We start from the raw sequence: 22,812 nt of genomic DNA, 5'->3' as shown, positions 1-22,812 counted from the left end.
GGGGGTTGTTGTCATCGAAGTTGTCATAGATGGTCTTGATTTTGTGATGGAAAAAGGTGCTGAGTCTGTCGCAGAGGTCCTGGGAGGGTGGGATGTCAGTAGTCTCACAGTTGGGTTGGGCGAATTCTTTGATGATGCTTAAGAGTTCTTTGCTGTTGTGTGCGTGGGTGGGGACTCTGTCCTGGAGTGCTTTCTTCCTTGAGTGTCTGATGAGTTTGTGGTGTGCGGTAGTGGCTGCTTTTTAGTTGTCAAGGTCTGCTGGGGTTTTGGAGTTTCTCCATAGCTTTTCCAGGCATCAGCAGGTTTGCCTTGATTCCCGGCGTTCTGTGGAGAACTAGCTGGCTTTCTTGCCGTGTGAGTTTGAGGATGTCTTGAAGGGGGCGATGGTGTTGGCGGCGATGGTGTGGACGCCGTTGGTGATCCATTTGTGTAGGGTGCGGGAAGCGGTGGTAGGGTCGTCTTCAATGGCGGTGGGAGTGGAGCCGCTGAGGGAGGCGGAGAGCTGATCTTCGGAGATCATGTTCCAATTCCTGTGCTGTAGCTGGAGTGGGCGTCTGCTGGAGATGTTTGTTTAGAAGGTGAAGTGGACGCAGCGGTGATCTGTCCTTGGGAGTTTGGAGGTATGACTGAAGGTGGTGGAGTTTCCTGCGGTGAAGATGGGGTCTAGGGTGTGTCCTGCAGAGTATGTTGGTTATGGTACAATCTGTTTGAGTCCAATGATGTGGAGGTTATCCAGTAGGGAGGTGGGGTTAGGGTCTTGGCGGTTGTCGAGGTGGAAGTTGAGGTCTCCCAGCAAGGTGTATTCGGTGTAGGTGATGGCGTGTGGGGTGATAATGTCGGTGATGGAGTCGGAGAAAGGTGCGCAGGGGCCGGAGGGTCTGTAGATGAGGGTGCCTCTGAGGGTGGTGGATGGGTTTGTCTGTATCTTGAAGTGGAGGTGTTCCATTAGCTCTGAGGGTCTCTCGGTGCAGGTGCTCAGACGGAGGTTGGCTTGGTGGGCGATGCCTCCCCCGGGGCGATTTGGGCAGTCCTTCCGGGTGATTTTGTATCATTTGGGGATGGCGATTGCGATGTCTGGTCCTGAGGTGGTGTTCATCCAGGTTTCGGTAAGGAAGGGGACGTTGGGAGTGGTGCTGTTGAGGAGGTCCCAGATTTCCGTGGCGTGTTTGTGGAGGAAGCGGACGTTGAGGAGGATGCATTGCAGTGTTTGTGGTGCAATGGAGTTGTTGCTAGATGGTGGAGGCGGGTCCTGGGCCTCTGAGGTTGAAAGAGTGGTGGCAGTTTCGCATTGTGAAAGGTCTGTGGGTGTCGAGAGGTGAGGAGAGCTTGTAGTTGTAGTTCTTGCCGACATTGAGTGCGTGGACGGCCATGGAGCTGTAACATTGGCAAGTTGGAAGCCCAGGGTTCCTGGCGTTGGTCGCAGTCGGGTTGCCTTTGGCGCACCAACGGCGCGCCTGCACAGCGGCCGCCATTAAGTAAGGGTAGGGTGGGGATAGCAGGGAGGCGGGAGGGGCCGCGGGGCTGCAGCGGCGAGAAAGCGGAAAATAGCTGAAAAAAAGGCACAAAGGAAATGGGGGAACGTTAGACGAGAATGACAAGCAAAGAAGGCAAAACACAACTAAAGTAAACTAAGGCAGAAAAGAGGCAAAAAATACAAATAGAATGGACGAAAAAAAGCACAATTGAAAGAGAAGTGGAGGCAGGCAAAAAAACGGGACGAGAAGCCAAAAAAGGCAGAAGAAGAGTGCGGGGGACTCGAACCATGCTCTGCTGCATGAGAGGCAGGGGCACTAGCGATCTGGGCTGAGGCGGAGCTGGGTGCTGGAAGAGCAGATCCCAGGGGGTCTTGTTAAACCTCAGCGCGCAGCTGCCGCAATTAAGTTGGGGGATGGCAGGGACACCAGGAAGGCGGGAGGGGCAGCGAGGGCAGCAGCAGCGGGTAAGAGCGGGAAAAAAGGGACAGAGAAGGAAATGGAGAAAAGTTAGACGAGAACAACAAGCAAAGAAGGCAAAACACAGCTAAAGTAAACTAGGGGGGAAAAGAGGCAAAAACAAAAAATAGAATGGACGAAAAAAGCACAATGGAAAGAGAAGTGGAGTCAGTCACAAAATGGGGCGAGAAGCCAAAAAAGGCAGGAGAGTCCAGGGGACTCGAACCATGCTCCGCTGCGTGAGAGGCAGGGGCACTTGCAATCTGGGCTGAGGCGGACTGGCGTGCTGGGAGAGCAGATCCCAGGGGGTCTTGTTCTATGATCTTTGACAACTCTTCTAAAAAATTAAGTTGGTTGGGTTTCAGTCTCTGTACTGTACTCACGTAGAATTCAATGTGAAACCCTGTCAGTTTGCAGAACCCAGGTATCCTAGTAATTTCACTCCATTTGGTTAGTGGGACATTCTCAGTGTGCCTCCCACTGTTGGTTGGGAAGAAGGGATACTTCTTACCGGATGAGTCTCCTGGGGCATTGGATGCACCTCTGAATCCTCCTCTTCCATCACATTCTCTGCAGGCAGCTCTGGTGGGGAAGAACCCTCAGAATTATTTTTGGTACTGCCATTGATATGGCTTCTTACCTTGGCTCCTCTGGGAGGCTGGGGAATAAGGGCGGTCAGTCGAGTGCCCCCTGCCTCTACCTGCCTCCTCTCCCTCCTAAAATCAGTTTGGTCAAAACCTTTTTAGTTGACTGCTGGGCTTTATCAATTGAGGAAATGTGGTAATAAACTTGCTTAATCCTTTTATAAAAGGCTCTCTGAAGAGTTCTCCGCCCACCACCTGACCAGCCTCAGTGGTAGCACGTTCGTCAAGCTTTGGGTCTATTTAAACAAGGAGAGAACAAGTTCTTCCCATGAACAAGGTACAGTTGGCGATCCTGAGGAAATATATGGCATGCTGTGTGCCCAGCCTGACAGTATGTTGGGGGCTAATATATCACCAGTAGTATCCCTGGCTTCCTCTGTCATGTCAAGACTTTTTGTAAGGGGCCTTACCACATCCAGACGGTTATCCTGGCACGCTCGCCAGGAACAGTCTATACCCTGTTTCAGGTCTTTGATTAATTTAGTCACAAACATGCCCATCTTCCCATATAATTCCAGGGTTGAAGCTACTTTCTCGTCTAACAGTGGTCTCAGGCAATCCATCTTCAACCTACTCTGACCTCTTTAGCCAGATGTTTCCTGATTCTACTGCATACATATTCAGCTGCCTTCAGAGCTGGGATCCACTGAGCCAACCTTTTTTGGTAGATGTTGTCCAGGTCCAACATACCATATGATCCATTGGCACCTTGCCTGCTCCCCTGAGGGCACTATTGATCTTGGGTGGTTTGGGAATGCCTTCTGGTCACCAGCATCTGCTAGAACCAGGCTCCTTCCCGAGTCCTCATCCAGATCTGAATCTCCTGAATATTCCCAGTCATCTAAGGCATTTAGCTGCATAAGACCTTTTTATCACTTTGGGTGCTTCCTGGGCCAACATCCCATGAAATATCAATGGCATTTGACTGCATTTTCAGGAAGGCCTGTCTCAATGTCTCGAAGGCATCTGAGAGGGTGAAGAAAATGTCTTGATCTTGCCGCCGCCTTTTGGGGCTCCCTGGGGTTCGGAGACTTGGTCTGCCTTCTATCTTCTCCCAACCAGAAGGGTTCCAGCTAAATTTGGCCACCAACAAGAGATTGGTTTGCATACGGACTCCAGGGCATTCAAAACTGGTCTCTGCAAGGAAACATCAATGTCGTCAACAAATTTCTCATACACAGGAAGCAGGGATTCTTCCTTCTGGCCCTCATCAAAAACCTCTCTTCTGGTTCCTGCCATTCAGTACCGACGTTTATCTTTATGTTCCCAAAAGTGGACTAAAATTGTCCCTGAGTCAATGAGGGGATAATGTCAAGTAATTCACTTATCAGGGTTATCTGCCCACACTTTAAAGAGGGAAATCAGACTATTTGGTACCTAAACCCTCGGATAGCACAGGCAGGCTAAAACACCTAAGAACCAGCTTACCCTAATTTCTAGGCCCTCAGCCTGTGGCCACTGATAACAGAGTGCACCCAGTAATGCTGCTTTACAATCACGGGGAATGATCAGATGATTCCTGCACTGGTCACAGGGAAGCAAGAGTCTCTCTACGGTCCCTCGCAGATGGGAAAACAAATGAAATGCGTGTACCATCTAGTGGCCAATGCCTGCTACCACGCAATAGGTTATGGTGGAAATTGTCACCTGCCTGTGCTGAAGCGTCAGTCAGCCGTAGGGCATGCAGCGGGTTAAACTATGCCCGAAAATAATCCTTCAATGGAGAAGCACATTTCTCTAATACATTTAAGTATCAAGCAGAGCAATATATACCATACTACCCGGTACGCACCTCTTAACCTGTCCAAACTCGCACTCAGTCACCTTATAGAAAATCTGTAAGGGAAGCACTTAACCGGCTGCTGAGCAGCAAAGAAAGAGGAGTGCTTTTTCTTGGAGAATATCTAATGGGAGAAAGGCAGTCAAATGAGTGGCTGACTTTGTTTTTCGTAGGACTCATGGGAAATGTATGTTGTATGTTGTGTAATGGTGTTGTTACATTGCGCTGCTGAGAAAACAAAATGAAGAAAGTTTGCATAATCTGAGCTTTCAGTCTTCCCATAGAATTGGACTTTTAATAAATATTAAAAATAATGATTGAGAGTTAGGAGCCTAGCGCGCAACCAAGATGGCCGCGTAGGTGCGAGGCTCCCGAGGACCTCCGCAACCTCCTACATTTATCCTGAATTCATCCTGCCTCGATTGAGGGGACTGTGTTGGTGAGCCTGAGCTGAGGTGGAACCCGTTTTCCGTTCTCGAATTGGACCCCGGGTGCCGGAGTGAGCACCGATTGAGGTTTGCGGCCTTCTTCTCGCCGAACCCCGGATTTGCGTTGGGGGGTGACCCAGTGGCAAAGTGAACAACAACTGCGGGCCGGGCCTGGCGAGTCGCGTACCCCGCACTTTCGCTTTCTCGCCGTTTCTGCAAGTGAGATCGCGGAGCCTTTTGTGTTGGTGTGGCCTCGCTGGGGGACCCGGCCTGCCTGCCTGCTGTGGCCCACCCCGCCGATCTGGGGTGGCCCCCCCGGAGCTCGTGGCCCTGATTGCCTGCCCTCTACGACGTTGCTGGTTCGATTGTGGGACCAGCGGCGATGGCCACGAAACAAGATGGGGATCGGTCAAAGACCAAGTCGACCCGACGTGGCACCGTCCATCCGGCCAACAGCATGGACCGCTATACCCTCCAGAGGGGATCTCCCGGCGGACCGCACAAGTCCCCTGAGGGCCCCTCTGATGCCCCGGACTTGCCCACGGATCTGACTCTCCACGACGTCATGGGCGCCATTTCCGAGATGAGGGCCTCGATGGGCCAGCGGTTCGACACCCTGGCACAGAAGATCGATGCGGTCCTTGTAGACGTTGGCCTGGTGAGGGCCGATCTTTCCAAGACCAACGATCGAGTTGACTCTTTGGCCCACACCGCATCGGGCCTTACGACTGAGGTGGCGGCACTACAACTGGAGGTAAGTCAGGCGAGCGCACTTATGGATCGGCGCCTCGAGGATACCGAGAGTCGGGCCCGGAGGAATAACGTCCGGATCATCGGAGTGCCCGAGGGACGGGAGGAAGCGGCGGCGGATCTATTTGTGGAGGACCTGATTGCTACCCATCTCCAGCCTCGGGGCCTGAGTACATTTTTTGCTGTGGAGAGGGCCCACAGGGTTCCCGGGGGAAGACCGAAGGTCGGAGCCCCTCCGCGACCTCTCATTGCCCGGATTTTTAACTTTCGGGACAGAGACGCTATCCTGCAAGCTTCCAGACTACATGGGCCGGTTAAGTTGGACAATATGGAGGTGAACTTTTACCCTGATTTCACCCAGGTGGTCCAGAAGCAAAGACTGAGCTTCCTCGGCGTTAAACGCCGACTCCGGGACCTGAACTTAAAGTACGCCATGCTCTTCCCGGCCAAGCTGCGAGTGGAGGTGGATGGTCGCACGCACTTTTTTGATCGTCCCGAAGCGGCAGGGGACTGGCTGGACACTCTGTCTGGGGATCGTGATCGAGATGGCGGGGGGGGGGGCGGCGGGAGGAGGCGGCCCACTGGATCGGGACTGAGGGGTCAATACTGGGCCTCACTCAGGACGAATACGATGCTACTTTCGATCAAGCGTCTGTCTTTGTACATTCCCCTCCCATGGAGGTTGTGTGGGGTCTAGAAGGGGTACTCTTTCCTCCTCTAGGGGGTCTAGCTAGTTTCTTTTATAGGGGCGACAGGCACACTGCAAGTTGGGGGGCTGTCCGGGCTCATGCAGGGGTGCAGGGTGGGGGGAGTTTTGTTGGTATGGGTGGGTTGGGGTGGGGTGTTGTTCGTTTCCACCACAAGGCAAACGTATCTTTGTGTTATCTCTACAGTGCTCTCTGGGGGACGAGTGATGACTTCTGTTTATGATGGGGGGTAGGGGACTGAGTTTGTTGTCCTGGAATGTTAATGGACTGGGGGACAGGATAAAACGAGGTGTGGTCCTGCAGTTCTTGAAGCGAATTTCGCCCGATATAGTTTTTCTGCAGGAGACGCACCTCATTGGCAATTCCTTTTGCGCTATGAATCGACGGGGCTACCGCCTTGTGGCCCATGCGGGCTTCACGTCCGGTTCAAGGGGTGTGGGCATTATGGTTAAAAACTCGCTCCCGTTGGAGATTGATGAGGTGCGCCATGACGATAGGGGACGTTACACGGTTTTGGTGGGCAGACTGGAGGGCAGAGCGATCGTTTTTGTGTCAGTATATGTCCCACCGGGGCTGCAGACGACCACCTTTGTGGACCTGGGGCACCTCCTCCTTGGCCTTCCGGAGGGGATTCTAGTGGTGGGGGGGGATTTTAATGCTGTTGTTTCCGGAACTGTGGATCGTCACCCCCCTAGGGATCTCCCCCGGGCCCAAGAGTGGTTATCTGGCCTCTTGGATACCCTGGGGCTGGTGGATTGTTGGCGTCTAAAACATCCCACGCAGCTACAGTACACCTTCCATTCAGGGGCCCATGGTAGTCTCTCACGGCTAGATTATGTCCTGGTCCCTGCGGCTTATGTAGGGAGGGTGGGAGAAGTGCGCCATTTGGCACGGGGTATTTCGGACCACTCTCCGCTCTTGTTGCACTTTGATGTTTTGCCGAGGGGAGAGGGTAGAGTGGCCCCGATCAATCCCTGGTACCTGCGTGACCCCACCATTCGCGCAGAACTGATTAAATCCCTTAAGCGCTATTTTGACGAGAATGTGGGGTCTGTGTCTTCGGCGGTCTCACTGTGGGAGGCGTTTAAGACAGTACTCCGAGGAGAAGCCCTGTCCCTTATTTCCCACTCCCGGAGGCGCGAGCGGGAGGAGGTGACCCGTGTTGAAGCTGAGATAACCGAGTTGGAGGGGAATCTAGAACGTGGGGTGACGGAGGATAAATTACATGTTCTCCAACTCAAGCAAGCGGCCTATAAGGCCCTCGTCACGGAGGCGGCCAGGGGCCTCAGTAGGGAGCAACAGGGGAGACTGTATGATGTGGGTGATAAGGCTGGTAAATTGATTGCGTGGCTGGATAAAAAAGAGAGAGCGAGTCGTGTTGTCCCGTTGATTGAGAAAATGAATGGTGTATGTGTCACTGAACCGGAGGAAATTGTCTCCTGCTTCGCGGACTATTTCCGTGGGGTATATTCTCCAGTGTCTTCCCGCTCTGAAGAGGATTCCCATGCCCTGCTCAGAGATATCGCGCTGCCTTCCCTTTCTGAGGAGGACAGAGTGTTGTTGGACGCCGCTCCAACCTCCGAAGAAATTGCCCTCGCCATACGCTCGGTCGCTTCCGGCAAGGCCATGGGTCCTAATGGTCTTCCCATCGAGTTGTATAAGCTGCGACCGGATACGCTGGCGCCGCATCTCCGTGCTATGTTCCTTGCGGCCCACTCGGTGGGTTCCCTCCCTCTAGACCAGCGCCTGGCTACCATCGTGGTTATCCACAAGGAGGGGAGGCCTCGGGACCGGGTCACATCCTATCGACCCATTTCGTTATTGAATGCGGAGCCCAAAATTCTCGCCAAGGTTCTGCTCAATCGGCTGGTCGGCGTGGTGTGTGACTTGGTCCACCAGGACCAGTCCGGCTTTATCCCCCATCGTAACACAGCGCTTAACCTGCGGCGTTTGCATGGGGTGCTCGCACGTGTCCCGTTCATGCGGGAGCCGGCCATCTTGGCATCCTTGGACGCCACTATGGCGTTTGACACACTTGAATGGCCATATATTTGGGCGACGCTCACGAAATTTGGGTTTGGCCCAGGGTTTATCAGCTGGGTTAAATTGTTGTACTCTGGCCCACTGGCGCAGGTGGTTGTGAACGGTAGAGTGTCGGCTCCGTTTGAGTTGGGCAGGGGCACGCGGCAGGGCTGCCCGTTATCGCCGCTTCTTTTTGCGCTTGCCTTGGAGCCCCTGGCGGAGTGGCTGCGGTGGGAACCTTCTATTCGTGGTCTCCGCTGGACCCCCGAGTATGAGGACCGCGTGTCTCTATATGCTGACGATATTCTCCTGTACCTGGCTTCCCCACGTAAATCACTGATAGTCCTGGTTGATGTATTGCACTCATTTGGTCGTAACTCCGGCCTCGTCATCAACTGGGCTAAATCGTGCGTGTATGTTCTCTCTGGGGAGGCTCCTATCCTTCCGCGGGGCTGTCCTATCCAGATCGCCCCGCAGGGATTTAGGTACCTGGGTATCTTCATCACCCTAGACGCGGAGGCCCGGTATGATCGAAACCTGCTGCCCCCCCTCCAGCGCCTGAAGGAGGATGTCGTGCGTTGGCGGCGTTTGCCGCTCTCGCCACTCGGCCGGGCGGCATTGTTTAAGATGATGTCGCTGCCGCGTTTCCTGTACGCTCTGCAGAATACAATGGACCTCGTCCCGGCGCGCTACTTCCGCGAGGTGGAGAGCTTGCAACGCCGCCTGTTCTGGGACGGGAGACCGCGTATCGCCCTGGCGAAGCTGACGCTCCCGTGGTATGACGGGGGGATTGCCCTCCCGGATATTAAACGGTATTATTGGGCCTCCCAGCTGGCTGCGATTAATCACGGCCTATACGGGCCCGCCCTAAACCCGGCCTTTGAAATGGATAAGATGCTACTGCCGGGTGGTGACTATAATCGAGCGCTCTACTCCAGCTCGCTCGACGCACGTCTTACGGGCCCCACGCGTGTCATGGTAAGAGTGTGGCACGCGGCTAATGTAGCGATGGGGTGGAAGGATCGTTTGACCCGGGCGTCACCACTGTACGCATCTGAGCAGTTGGGCTCCCTGTGGACCTCGAAGGGCTTCGAGAAGTGGGACATGATAGGCATTAGCAGGGTGGGGGATCTCTGGACGAGGGGGAGATTCAAAACGTTCGGGATGCTGCAGACGGAATTCCAGTTGCAAGACAGGGAGTACTTTCGGTATATGCAGATCCGTCATGCACTATGCTCCGCCTTCCCGGACGTTGCCTCCATCCCGGAGTACTCCCCTCTGGAAGATAGAGTGCTGGATGGACATGTTCCGGAAAGCACGATCTCGTTAATCTATAAAAAACTGATCAATGACCGCGTGGGATTGCTGCTTGATCTTCGCGAGGCTTGGGTTGCCGATGGATTGGAGCTGGACGACGAGGACTGGGTCTCTGCGGTGGCCTCCCCGAAAGAGGTGGCCATACCGGCCCGCCTTCGCTTCGTCCAGCTCAAGATACTCCATAGGGTCTACATAACGGGGCCAAGGCTATTGCGAATGGGCTATGCTGTGGACGGGTTGTGTAAGCGTGGGTGTGGTTCTTTGGGGACCTTTCTTCTTATTTTGTGGGAATGCCCAGAGGTGGAGCGATTCTGGCGTGCATGAGGTCCTGCGGGTGGTTACGCGTGTGCCGCTGCTGCCCGAAGCGAGGAGATGCCTGTTGAACGTGTGGGAACCAACCGACTATTCGGCGCCACAGACGTGGTGGGTGACTCTGGGATATATGGTGGCCAAGCGCGATATTGCTCAACTGTGGGGTTCCCAGAGGCCCCCGACTGTTTCGGCCTGGAAGGAAAATATGGACTGGTGCATGATTCGGGAAAAGGTGGTGTATGTAGCGAGAGGTAAGCCTGGGACATGGGTGAAAGTGTGGGGCCCCTGGAACGCCTACCGTGGTGGAATCTGCGCCCCGCCGTTATTGCCCGATCCATCGCCTGCACCGTCCCCTTAGCCGGTTTAGCTCTCCGGTACCGGGCACTGAGTCCACCCAGTCCCTGTTCTGACCTTCTCCCCCCCTTTGATACTCCTATGGTTTGGTAGGGTCCCCCTTCTAGGGGAGCACATGCTGCTGTTTTCGATCGTGGGTTGCCTTGTGATTGGATTTTGTTTGTTGTTATTTATGTTTAAAAGAAACCGTCATGTGGGGTTCGTATGGTGTGGCCATCAACGCGGCTGACTCCTGTATGTTTCCCTTTGCCGCTGCCTGCGTTCTACTGTGTGTATCTTATGCTCCTCTTGTTTGCTAGCGGCCGGCCTGAAGGTTGTAGGCCCATCTTTGTATATTCTTTGAACTTTGTAATAAACGGTTTCAACAAAAAAAAAACAAAAAAAAAAAAAAAAAATAATGATTGAACCATTTCTCTTATTTGCCTCAAACCCGAGATAGAAAAATCAATAGATTAATCTGCACTCAAGTTGTCCTCATACGACAGCCAAAGCCTTTCACAGTGAAAATACATTTTTGAGGGTATGTAGGAATCTGCCAACATTCAATTTCTACCTGTCCTTCTTTTTTAAATACTTGCCACCCTACCTTGTGAGCTACAAGGCCTACTTTGGAGCCCCTTAATATTTAAAGGTAAGCGTTTTCCTACTATCAAAAAGGTTATTTTGACAAGGTGGAACGCAGGTTTAAACTGCACAGTCAGTCTCATTTGTAGACTTGAGGCCATGTTTTACTGGTCATATCGGTGGATGCTCCAATCCACAGGTGACATTCAACTTTGCATGCCTTAGGTGTGGTTTCTACAACATAACGTATGGCTTTACAGTAGAATTAAATAGGCCAATCATGGATTAGCCAATTTTTACATGTTTTAGGGATCAGAGCACATACACTGGGCACTGGACAGAAGCGTGCAAATACTCAATACTAGCAATAAAATTCAGCAAAGAAACAGGGGTGATTGCGCAAACAGAGGCATTTGCTCACACTGATAAAATTATTGTCAATGGATTATCGAAATTTTTAGACCTGGTTCTTGGGCACCAGGGCACTCAGGGATTACAATGCTCCAGTACCATCAACTGGAGTGTTCCCCACTGGTGTTCCAGGACCTCATTACCAGTCGACCAAAAACTGGATAACCAACTACTCCTCTCCAGCACTTGACTTTCTCAGGGAGCAAGACATAGCCGTACAAGGCTTACTCAAGGAGGTGAGGTGCGTTTAGACATTCAGCATACAGTGCACACAGTAATATCAGCCAATAAGATCAAAGTCCAGTCAGTGCTTTACTTTTTAAAAAGAAAAGTACTTTAATTCACAGAAGAGAAATATACTGCATATAAAACTAGAATAGACAGGGAAAACTAGATGCCTCTACAGCCCTCTGGACCAGAGTTCTGACCCAAAGCAGTATTATAGCACTGAGACGCTAAGCACTAGAAAAACAAAGTTAACAGGGAGACACACAATTAGCATTGCCTATTACAGTTCATGTTGCACAGGGTTGCTCCCATTTGCTGGAGCCATGATATCAATCCTTGTTTTGAAGTTATGTAGTTTCAGCATTTGATGTGAAGGCAAATGTTCCTAATCAGCCCACTAACCCGCCACCCTAGACTTCTCTAAGGAATAGGGAGGGGTACGAGGGAGCAGAAATGTCCAGCAGAACAGCTCAGTTCACATTAAACACAATGGTTAAACTCATCATCCTCACCCAGTGAATCAAATGGCTCTCAAACACACATCCCATGTAGACACAGGCATGGGTGACTGAGCAGACTTTATTGTAAGGGTGGCTAATAGCCCAACCCTCCTAAGGTACAGGAATACAGGTATTCCTGACTATAGATTTATTGCTGTCACCACTGTCCGTTTACCACAGCCTGGGTAGAGAGGGCAGTAGCCACTGTGTGAAATAGATGTGCACTAAGCATGCCCCCCTCGACCTCAGAGCCAAGCTATAGGGTCTCAATACATGTAAACAGGGAGACCCTCAATGACAATGCATGACTGTCATGTTTACTGAGGTAGGATCTAGAAAACATGCAGGTAACTTTTAAGTGACTTGCCTGGAGATCAGCATAAGGCAGGGGAAGCAGCTCTCCAGAGACATGCAGAAGACCTCCCGTCCGAAAAGAAATTATCATTGCTATTCAGGAAGACACATGCTAAATATCTCAACAGATTTCACTTTTGATTTAATGTATGTTTAGTCCCCGTCATTTATAACCCCATCCCCCCTAAAAGACACAATTGTCCAGCACTGGAGTTTCATTTACAAGACAATGTAATGTAGCACTTTAGTCCAATTCATTTAAGCAAAGCCTACAACTTTTGCAATATCTATGTGGACAAAGGAAAGCTGGGGGATTGGAGTGATTTGCTCTCTGTAACATAAATGTAACGTGCTGCGTTTTAAATAACATTTTAATTTGCTTTGTAAATCGGTATACATTTTACAGTACACATGAATTGTTCATACATATTATAAAACTACACACCCCTTGTACTTGTTCTATAAATAATTCATCATGACAATAATACTAAAAGTGTAAGGAATCCGTTTGACTTCCTCTGAACCCCTTAGATTGTCTATAACTTAAATATAGTCCACATGATCTTCGCATAAAATGCTAAATATGTTCCCATTTGATCCAGCACACAGGTAGCAATAGCGAGGCTTAATCTGGGTTGAATGCGGTTTGCTTATTAACTTCATTAGAAAGAAAGGAGAGGCCTGTTCCTGTGCAACATCATGCTACTTTTAAAAATGTTTTGGATTCAAAACTAAATTAAAATCCCATAGTATGCCGTCTCTGATGCATCACAAAGAACAACATTTGACTTATGATATTGTATGCATATATTTACTATCACACAACAGATTTCATTGTATGCATACAGTTGGAGAGCATTATTGGCACTGGTAACAATTACACATGGTAACCATGGTTAATGAACTTAGGCATTCTGTAATTAATGTGTTTCGAAATTATTTGAATGGGGCTTCTATGGTTCCACCCTGGAAATCTACTACAAACTAGGTAGCTTTTTTGGTGTAAAACGTTATTGGGCAGTAACAAAATTATGTTTGTATGGCTATGTGAATGAGCCTTGCTAAATATGAATGCCCTGGTCAAAGACGCCTGATAAGAAATGAATAAACTGCACAAAGTGATGCTTTTTATGTATAACCATATAATTACAAGTAAGGAGTCTTGCAGAATGAAACTGCAATTTAGGTCACTCAAGCAATCAAGCTGGAATGCTGTGCACCAATGTGGGGAGTTTATCATGTGGTGGCGCAGTAAGCTCACGAGAAAACAAGATAATTCTATAGTTTCCTTAATACTGTTTTTAACATAGACCGGACCCCTGACATTATTCCTCATGTCCCCAAAACAGGATTATCGTATATATCGTTTACTGGGACTTGTTTGAAGCACCACCCAAATTATATGTTGGTCAATGGCTTTAATATGGGTTCTCTCAGGCAGAAAAGCTGGGGATCCAATCTGATGTTTTCCAGTGGAATGCACTGTGCTCGAATTTTTGTAAGTGTACTTTCAGGTGTAGCAAATATTGTGCTTACACTTCTGTGAACGAGTTTCTGCTGTACCCCGGTCAGCAACCAGATCAGTGGGCGGACCTGACCTAGAGATATAGTGACGGCCTGTAAAAAGAGAAAGTTCAGTACAAGGCTATGTTCTACACCCAGCGAGTTTGACTTCTTGCTTAAGTGAGTGGCGAGGCAGTAAAGCAAATTGTGTTTGCTTTCCCCTAATGTCGTTTTCCATCAGAAGACAAATGTATATAATTGCCTTTATTTAGGTGTGCATAGCTATGTAACATCTAAGAAAGCCTGTTCTGTTAGCAAATGGTGTCCTACCTTCACCTACCTTCATCTGTGTATTTACTTAACACTGTATACTATTCATTGACGAAATTGTACAAAAACACTGTACACTAGTCCAAAAGGGATTAAGAAAAAGAAAGCAATCTAGTCAGTGGCTTAACTGGTCTATATATAACCAGAAAACCTGGGTTCAAATTCCAGCTTCCTTGCATGACTAAATTGTCTGATCTAAGTCAAATCACTTTAATTTACTGTGTCTAATGTACTTGATAGTCACATCTGAGAGCACCTTCAAGTAATTCAGTTCAAGATAGGTCCTGTACAAAAACTCACCTGCAAATGCTTTATAGCCTGTAATGTTACTCCATCTATAGCAATTTTATTGGCTACAATGGAAGGGACACCTGACAATTGGTTCAGTCATGGCATCATTGCCAGGAGGGAGGATTCGTAAATGTTTCAAAGTTCATGTATAGAAACTTACGCTTCAAATAAATGTCGATTTAATTATGTAATCTAATGTACTAATTTGCAAAACTTCCATATGTTAAAGGAACACTTTTTAAAAAATGTTTACGTTTTTATCATGTTCTAACATGTTGTTTGTATTTTCAAAGTATTTTGAAGATTCTGCTAGTGCTTTGACATTTAGGGATGAGTCAGACCACTGGCTTGACCTTGGTTGGAATGCAGAGCTGTTTTAAGACATGGTTAGAGTGGGCAATTACCCGGACATCCAAGGTGCTTGGCCCCTGCCCGCCCACCACAAGCACCACAAATGGACCACTGCAACACCACAGTTTGCCAGGGTGGATGGTGCTCGTTCAGTGACTTGACTGTTCCTGTTCTATTCCTACCCCTCTGCTGAGCCTACTTTCCAGGTGGGCAATACTTTCAGAAACTTATGGCAGCCCAATCTTATCTGATTTTCTGAGTTGTCCTAACTTGTTTATCTCTTGCATATTTGTCCGGGTATTAGCAACGACCAATTACATCAGTTGGTGCAGATCTTGAATGTGATCTTAACTTTGCTATGCTCTTTTAATTATTGTAAAGACTGTCTAGTGTCATAGGCTGTTGCGATAAATCTATCCCTTTCAGAATTCTATGCTTTCCCAAAGCCGCTTGTGGATGTATTGTCTACATTGCCTAGGCTTCGGCAAGCAGCAAAAGTTATGACGCCTCTATATACAGCTCTGAAGGTGCATTTGTGACTAGCTCTTATCTGGCCAACTGCTGTATCCGCTATGAAATATACAGTGCTACCATTGCAGGGTTAAAATTCAGCTTGCCTGACAACTCTGTTGTCCGACCCTGTTCAGAGGGCCATGGAGCAGGAAGGAACTACTGAGCCTCTGCCATGGGGAGATGAGGTTGTTTGTCACCGGTCTGCCAGATGCATTATACTATGGCTCTACAAACATGACCAAGCACAGCTGAACCCACACTTTACTATTAAGGTAAGGAATCACACGCTTTAAAGGAAGGCAGCTCAGCACTCGACAGTCAATCAACAGACACAATAAAGTTGATCTCAAACTCAGTGCTTATGTTTGCAAGAACGAAAGTACTTTAATCACACAGATGTACCAAATAATACAAGCTGCACTACATAGAAATAATAAATAAATGCACTGATAACGTAGTGGGATATGGCCTATATCTCGGATATCCCAGTTGCCCTTATGTTCTTAATTTTTACAGTATTGTCAAGAATTTGCCGCAGGCTCTCACAAGAATAAGTTGAAGAAGATGAATTTATTCCATATAGAAAGATCCTATCCACCAGTAAACAAGATCAGCTCCAACCGCTATCAACCAGAACCTTCTAATGCCCCAACCTTCCAACTACACATAGATTCTACAGAACTCCAGTATGTCATACATGGCAACAACTCAAGTATGTCATACACAGCAACCACAACAAAAAAGAAGATACCACACATCTCCCTTCCCTGCAAAATAAAATAAACAAAAAAACAAAAAAAAACTACGTTATTAAACATATTCCTTTAAATAATTAGGACGTGAAGAAGCCCTCGATGAACGTCGGACCTCCACAGCAGGAGTAGATAGATTCTCCCTCAATGTATCCTCCTTTAAGTTTTTGTGAACATCACTCTCATTCATCTTGCTGTGGCCCTTTTTCAGAACTACCACTCTCTTCAGATTCCATACACGGTGATCTTGAGTCTTGACAGCATTCCTAAAAACCTTAATAACAGTCATAGGTTTAAAATACTTTAGATTTGCATTTCCAACTTGCCCAGGCTTTTTGATTGCCACTAAATCACCAATTGTCACCTTTAATAGCTTGACACAATTCCTACTGTCAAAATTAATCTTTCTTTTACTAACTTTACAATCTTCCCTTTCCTTAAGATCATCTTCATTACACACATTCTCTCTACCCTTGCTCACACTGTACTCATTAACCCAACTCGGCTCCAAATGTGTGTTAGGAATTCTCCTACGGAACAAAAAAAATGGAGTTTTCCCTGTAGTTGAATGAGGAGTTCTTCTATATTCCTCGATTTTTTTAAGAACTTCACTCCTCCAATCCAGAGCAAGAGATTTTGCAAGAGTAATTGTTTCTTTTAAAACCCTATTAAACCTCTCTACCATTCCGTTTGCCTCTGGATGATAGAGAGAACATCTTTTATGCAAAATCCCACAAGAACTTAAAAATTCTTCCATTTCTTTGGAAACAAATTGTACACCATTGTCAGATAGAATTGATTTAGGCAACCCCTCTCTACCAAACAACTTTTTCAAACATTTAATGACATTCGTAGAGTCAATACTAGCTAAAAAAAATACCTCGTGCCAGCGAGAGTACATATCAATTATGACTAAGAGATAAATCTGAGAACCCGTCATGTTAATTGGTCCTAAAATATCCAAAGAAATGTCATCCCATGGTAATTTAGGTCGAGACCTAACAACCATGGGTTGCACCCTGGGTACTTTGGATTTATCACTTACATTGCACATAACACAGTCGCGGATTTGCCTCTCAAAAAATTTGTCCATACCTGGCCACCAATAAGATGAACGCAGCCTCTCTTTTATCTTGGTAAAACCGGGATGGCTAACATGACCCAAATTTACTAATTCGTTCCTAAGTTTCCGTGGAGGAATGAGTTTCGAACCCCTGAATGATATGCCTCCATCAACCGCAAGTTCATCCCTCACATACCAGAAAGGTTTAGTCCCATCTGAACCACATTTCGCACTTACCCAATTACCCTGGATCAGATTCATAACTTCTTTGAGAGTATCATCTCCTGCTACCTCATCAAACCATTTCTCTTGAGAAATATGATTAGGTTCCACAGTACTGACCCATTCCCCACATTCATCACCATCATTACACTCACTACAATCCTCAGAAACTAATCTTGAAAATACATCCGCAACCACATTATCTGCACCAGGAATATATTTGATAGAAAAGGAGTACTCCTGAAGACCAATTATCCATTTAGTTATTCTACTTGATATCATATCCAAGCCTTTATTCTCAAAAATCTCCACCAATGGCTTGTGGTCCGTTCTAACTTTGAAATCAATGCCCACAGAAATTTCTTCAATTTCTTTATAGCCCAAAAGGTCGCTAAGGACTCACACTCGACCACCGAATACCTGGTTTCTGGTTCTTTCAAGCCACGCGAAAGAAACATAATAGTCTTTATTCCTTCAGGACTCATCTGTTGCAACACAGCATCAAGCCCTTTTTCACTTGCATCAGTAGTCAAAATAGATCTTAGATTTGTATCAAAACTCTGTAAGAACGGCGCACTAGCTAACTTCTCCTTGATAGTTAAAAATTCTTCCTGACATCCACTCGACCACGCAAAATTAGTTCCTCTCTTAAGAAGAAGTCTCATATTGGATGTTAGTTCTGAAAACCCTTTAATGAATTTTGCGTAATACTCAATCATGCCGAGAAAACTCAGAAGCTCATCTCTAGAACTAGGTGCGGACAACTTATGAATAGAACTAACCAAGTCTTCCTTTGGTTTAACATTCTTTCCAGAGATCTTATGTCCAAGATAATTCAAAGAATCTGATCTGAATTTACACTTTTCAATCTTTACTGTCAAATTGCCATTACTTAACCTAGAAAGTATATCTTTGAGTCGAGAATCATGTTGCTCTGTATCATTACCAAACACCAGTATGTCATCTTGGTAAATGCACACACCATCAATGCCTTTAAGCAAACTTTCCATAACCCTTTGAAAAACTGAAGACGCAGAAACAAGACCAAAAGGCATCCTAATGAAGCAAAACGTTCCAAATGGTGTAATAAAGGCCCTTAGATCTCTGCAAGATGGTTCAAGATCAATTTGGTGGTATGCCGACGTTAGGTCGATCGTACTAAAACCTTTAGCACCACCCAATAAGACTAGTAACTCATTGATATTAGGAAGGGGATATCTGTCCACAATTACGTTCTTATTCAATTGGCGCAAGTCTATGCACAGACGCAAATCCCCATTAGCTTTCCTTGCAGCGACCACTGGAGAAAGCCATTCAGTTCCTTCCACCTCTTCAATTATCCCATTTTTTTTTAATTTGTCCAACTCTTTCTCCATTTCATCTTTAATAGACAAAGGCACTCCCCTGACTTTACAAAATGAAGGAATAGAATTATTTTTCAGTTTAATCCTATGCTGATAACCCTTTAAACAACCTAGTCCATCATTAAACACATTTGGAAATCCCATCTTCAACTTTCTCATGAATTCACAATCAAAATCTTTCTCAACAACACACACCGGGTCCTTCAATAATATCTGAGGATCAGAATTGGGATCTAAGTAAACACCAAGATCGCCCTGATGAATCCAACTTATTAGACTATCACCCCTTTATGACATGTTAATCTTTCCTGAAATCATCCTGTCTCGATACTCAATCATACCCAAAAAATATCCATGTAACTTTATAGGTTCTCCACCGTAAGCTACCGGAGTTATGTCAGGTTTGAACAAATTCACCTTGTCCCTTAACTTGCTCATGTAAAATTCATTGGACACAATAGTTATTTTAGCACCAGAGTCGAATAAGACACGGGTTGAAATGCCATCAACTAGAATTTCATCAAATGGACCTCTTATTAGTAAGACAACCAATATCAGAAGTAATCTGTCCACACTCATATTCATCATAACTTGTATTGACACCATCACCCTCACATACATCTATTCTTTTAACCCTAGGAGGAGGTTTAGTTTTACAAACTGATGGATAATGCCCCTTTTTTTTACTTTTATTACAAATGTTACCTAGAGCGGGGCATTTTTTATCATTCGCGAGATGACCAGATTTATCACACCTATAACATCTCAAAGAGAAAGAAGAACTATTCATCCTTCCTTTATTATTAACAAACTTCTCCCTGTCTTATGTTTTGGGAGCAACTTTCTTTTCATTCACACTTTGTACTTTGGAGTCAGCTGTTTTATCTTTGTTAATAATGGAAAACACACTTCAACAAGTGCTCTATTCTTTTTGCCACCGCAATAACCTCATCCAAGGTAGGCTCATCCCTAAGCCATAGTTCTTCCCTAACCTTATCCATGTTGCAACCCAACATGAATTGATCACGTAAGTGCTCATCAACTAAGCCATCAAATTTGCATGAAGAAGCTAACTTCCTCATATCAGTTAAGTAACTTTCCACCGTTTCCTCTTCATGTTGCATTCTTTTGCCAAAGTGATACCTTTCAAGAATTGTACTTATTTTAGGAAGATAATGTTTGTCTAATTTACATATGCACATTTCATAATCATTTAAACCTTCAGCTTCAACAGTAGACAATTCGGGTAAATGATCAAAAACATCTTGCCCTTCTGATCCCAAACAATGGAGTAATAAGGATGTTTTCCTTTCTGCGCTTAGTGATGCACCACATACCCTCGCATACCTTTCGAAAACTTTTTTCCACTTCTTCCATTTTATCGGGGGCTCACCCGGAGAAGCTAAGAAAAATGGAGCAGCAGTGACATTCTGCATTGCTCCAAACATCTAATGCACCACCTGATGTATGATTTTTTTTTTTTTTTTGCTATACTATAGCTGAAATTACAATGCTCCTTTACCCACTAATATACTTCAACTCTGAATCACAAAACAGTATTCATACAGGTACGAATAACTATGTAACTCATTTTTAGCTCCAATAACATCAACATATTTTTTCTCTTTAAAAAAAAATAAAATAAAAAACAACAGGAGTAATTACAATAATCATAGATACAACATTAAATGCGTGCGCATCGCAGATTGGAGTGAAAGTCTTATAGATGTTGTAACTTTAGTGAGCGTGCGTATCGCTGAAGCAACACGCTAATGGCACAATGTTTAATTTTATGAAAATCGATGCGTGCGCATCGCAGTAAGGGGCATGCGTAAGGCAGAAGCAATGCGCAAAAACTGTAGCAACTTAGAGCATGCGAGACTTAAATTTATAGTGATGCGTATCTCTGAAGCATGAGACTTAAATTTATAACGTGCATATCGCTGAAGCAATACGTCACTGATAATAGACTTAAATGTGCAGCGTGCGTATCGCTGAAACAACACGACACTGATAGGAAGCTTAAATGTGTAGCGTGCGTGTCGCTGTGAAAATAGAATACCACAAGAGTGCCTCACAGTGTGGTGCGGTGGATCTGATGAACACCAGATTAAATCTCTTCGTTACCGATACCTCTGGTATCCAAGGAATCAGCCTGGATGAAAATGACAACAAAGCCCGTAACTAGGCAACCACGTCAGCACAGCTCATCACGCATTCCTACGTTGGCATCAATCACGTGTTACACATTTCCTTGAATCTTTCCCGTCGCGATGAAAACTCAACAATGAGAATGGAACGTCGCGTGCAGCATGAGTAGATCTTTACAGTCACTTGTTTGATTTTAAATCTTTAACTGATTGCGCTTTCGTTTAGTTCAAGACAGTGAATAAATCAGCGCTTAGCAAATGCGTGGAAACAAAGTCTTAAACTTGAATATACAGAGACAAGCAGCACACACCGATTGCTCCCAGCCCAAACATAATAAAAGATGTAATGAAGCGAGCACTGTGTGTCGATTCACTGCTCCGTCAAACTAAATAAACGATGAACATTATTCTTTATTTTGATGATACTCAAGCAGCACAAGAACCCAAGCAGCACACACCGATGGCTCCCAACTCAAACTCAAATCCTCCCAAGGGCTTACAAGCGAGCGCTGTGTGTCGATAACTGCATGCATTTAAACGTACCGATTTAAAATAACTAGCGTTTAAAGCGCAAGTGAGTTTTATGTCAATAATGTAAATCCAAGCAACCTTATAATGTGAAGTCTCACCACCAGCTTGAAAATTGACGCGTGTTAGGATCTTCTTGTTGAAAGGACTGCCGACTACGCCAGTGTTGTATTGTAAAGCAGGCTCTCACAAGAATAAGTTGAAAAAGATCCTATCCACCAGTAAACAAGATCAACTCCAACCGCTATCAACCAGAACCTTCTAATGCCCCAACCTTCCAACTACACATAGATTCTACAGAACTCCAGTATGTCATACATGGCAACAACTCAAGTATGTCATACACAGCAACCATAATAGAAATAGAAGATAACACAAGGTTGTTTGTCACCGGTCTGCCAGATGCATTATACTATGGCTCTACAAACATGGCCAAGCACAGCTGAACCCACACTTTACTATTAAGGTAAGGAATCACACGCTTTAAAGGAAGGCAATCAACAGACACAATAAAGTTGATCTCAAACTCAGTGCTTATGTTTGCAAGAACGAAAGTACTTTAATCACACAGATGTACCAAATAATACAAGCTGCACTACATAGAAATAATAAATAAATGCACTGATAACGTAGTGGGATATGGCCTATATCTCGGATATCCCAGTTGCCCTTATGTCCTTAATTTTTACAGTATTGTCAAGAATTTGCCTCCATGTCAGGTGGTCATCCTATGTTTCTGATTAAATCGCACAAACGCTGATCAGTGTGTAAGCATAGTGCATTTCTGTGATGGCTTGGGGGCAAGAATAATGCCTAGAACGATTATTTCATAAGCGCATCCTCTCATTCAGAAGCAGCAATGGGTTAGTGAACTTCATTACTAGCCCTCAACACATCGCTATTTGAATGGTGATGCACTGGAGGACATTAAAATATACGTCTAATTAACAGCTATACACACTGCTTGGAAAAATGAGTAGTAAACAACTATACTAATGTCCACTTCCCCTACCTGGGGCTCTCTGGAATTATTACTGCTGCCATGATCAGCCTTCAGTGGGCGCCACCAATTTGCAGTTTGATGTGTGAATGTCACGTGACAGAAGTCAGCTGCCCGTTCTAAGCCGAGGGAATGGAAGAGCAGCCCTAGTGATGTACGTAGGTGTAACGCACTCGGCACAGCGTTAAGCAGATTTGTGAAGTGACAAACGCGCCAGCAATGGATTTCGGAAAATGAATGCATATTCAAACACGCCATCTTTAGAACTATTTTCAATGATCAATTAGAAGAATTAGTTAATAAACAATATTGTTGAACAAATATACACACGTTAAATATACAATCACATATTATTGTTTGCGGTTATTATACAATATAGAGCATTGCTAAGCTCACATTTTTACTGTGTAAAATGCTGTCTATTTTTCATTTACATCTAGCTC

The 22,812-nt window shown here is 46.1% G+C and overlaps 1 protein-coding gene across 1 annotated transcript in view; it reads right to left on the bottom strand.

Annotated features, from left to right (window-relative positions):
• Window positions 1-22,506, bottom strand: part of COMMD10 (COMM domain containing 10) — an 836,536-nt gene extending 814,030 nt beyond the window's left edge. Inside the window, exon 1 of the mRNA XM_085632645.1 lies at window positions 22,382-22,506. Within this exon, the coding sequence (XP_085488771.1) occupies window positions 22,382-22,413 (32 nt within the window). The 5' untranslated portion in view covers window positions 22,414-22,506. The remainder of the gene's footprint in view (window positions 1-22,381) is intronic.
• Between the last annotated feature and the right edge of the window lie 306 nt (window positions 22,507-22,812).

This window comes from Triturus cristatus, chromosome 2_1 (assembly GCF_964204655.1).
Source record: "Triturus cristatus chromosome 2_1, aTriCri1.1, whole genome shotgun sequence".
NCBI lineage: Eukaryota > Metazoa > Chordata > Amphibia > Caudata > Salamandridae > Triturus > Triturus cristatus.
This window is presented reverse-complemented; position numbering and strand designations above follow the sequence as displayed.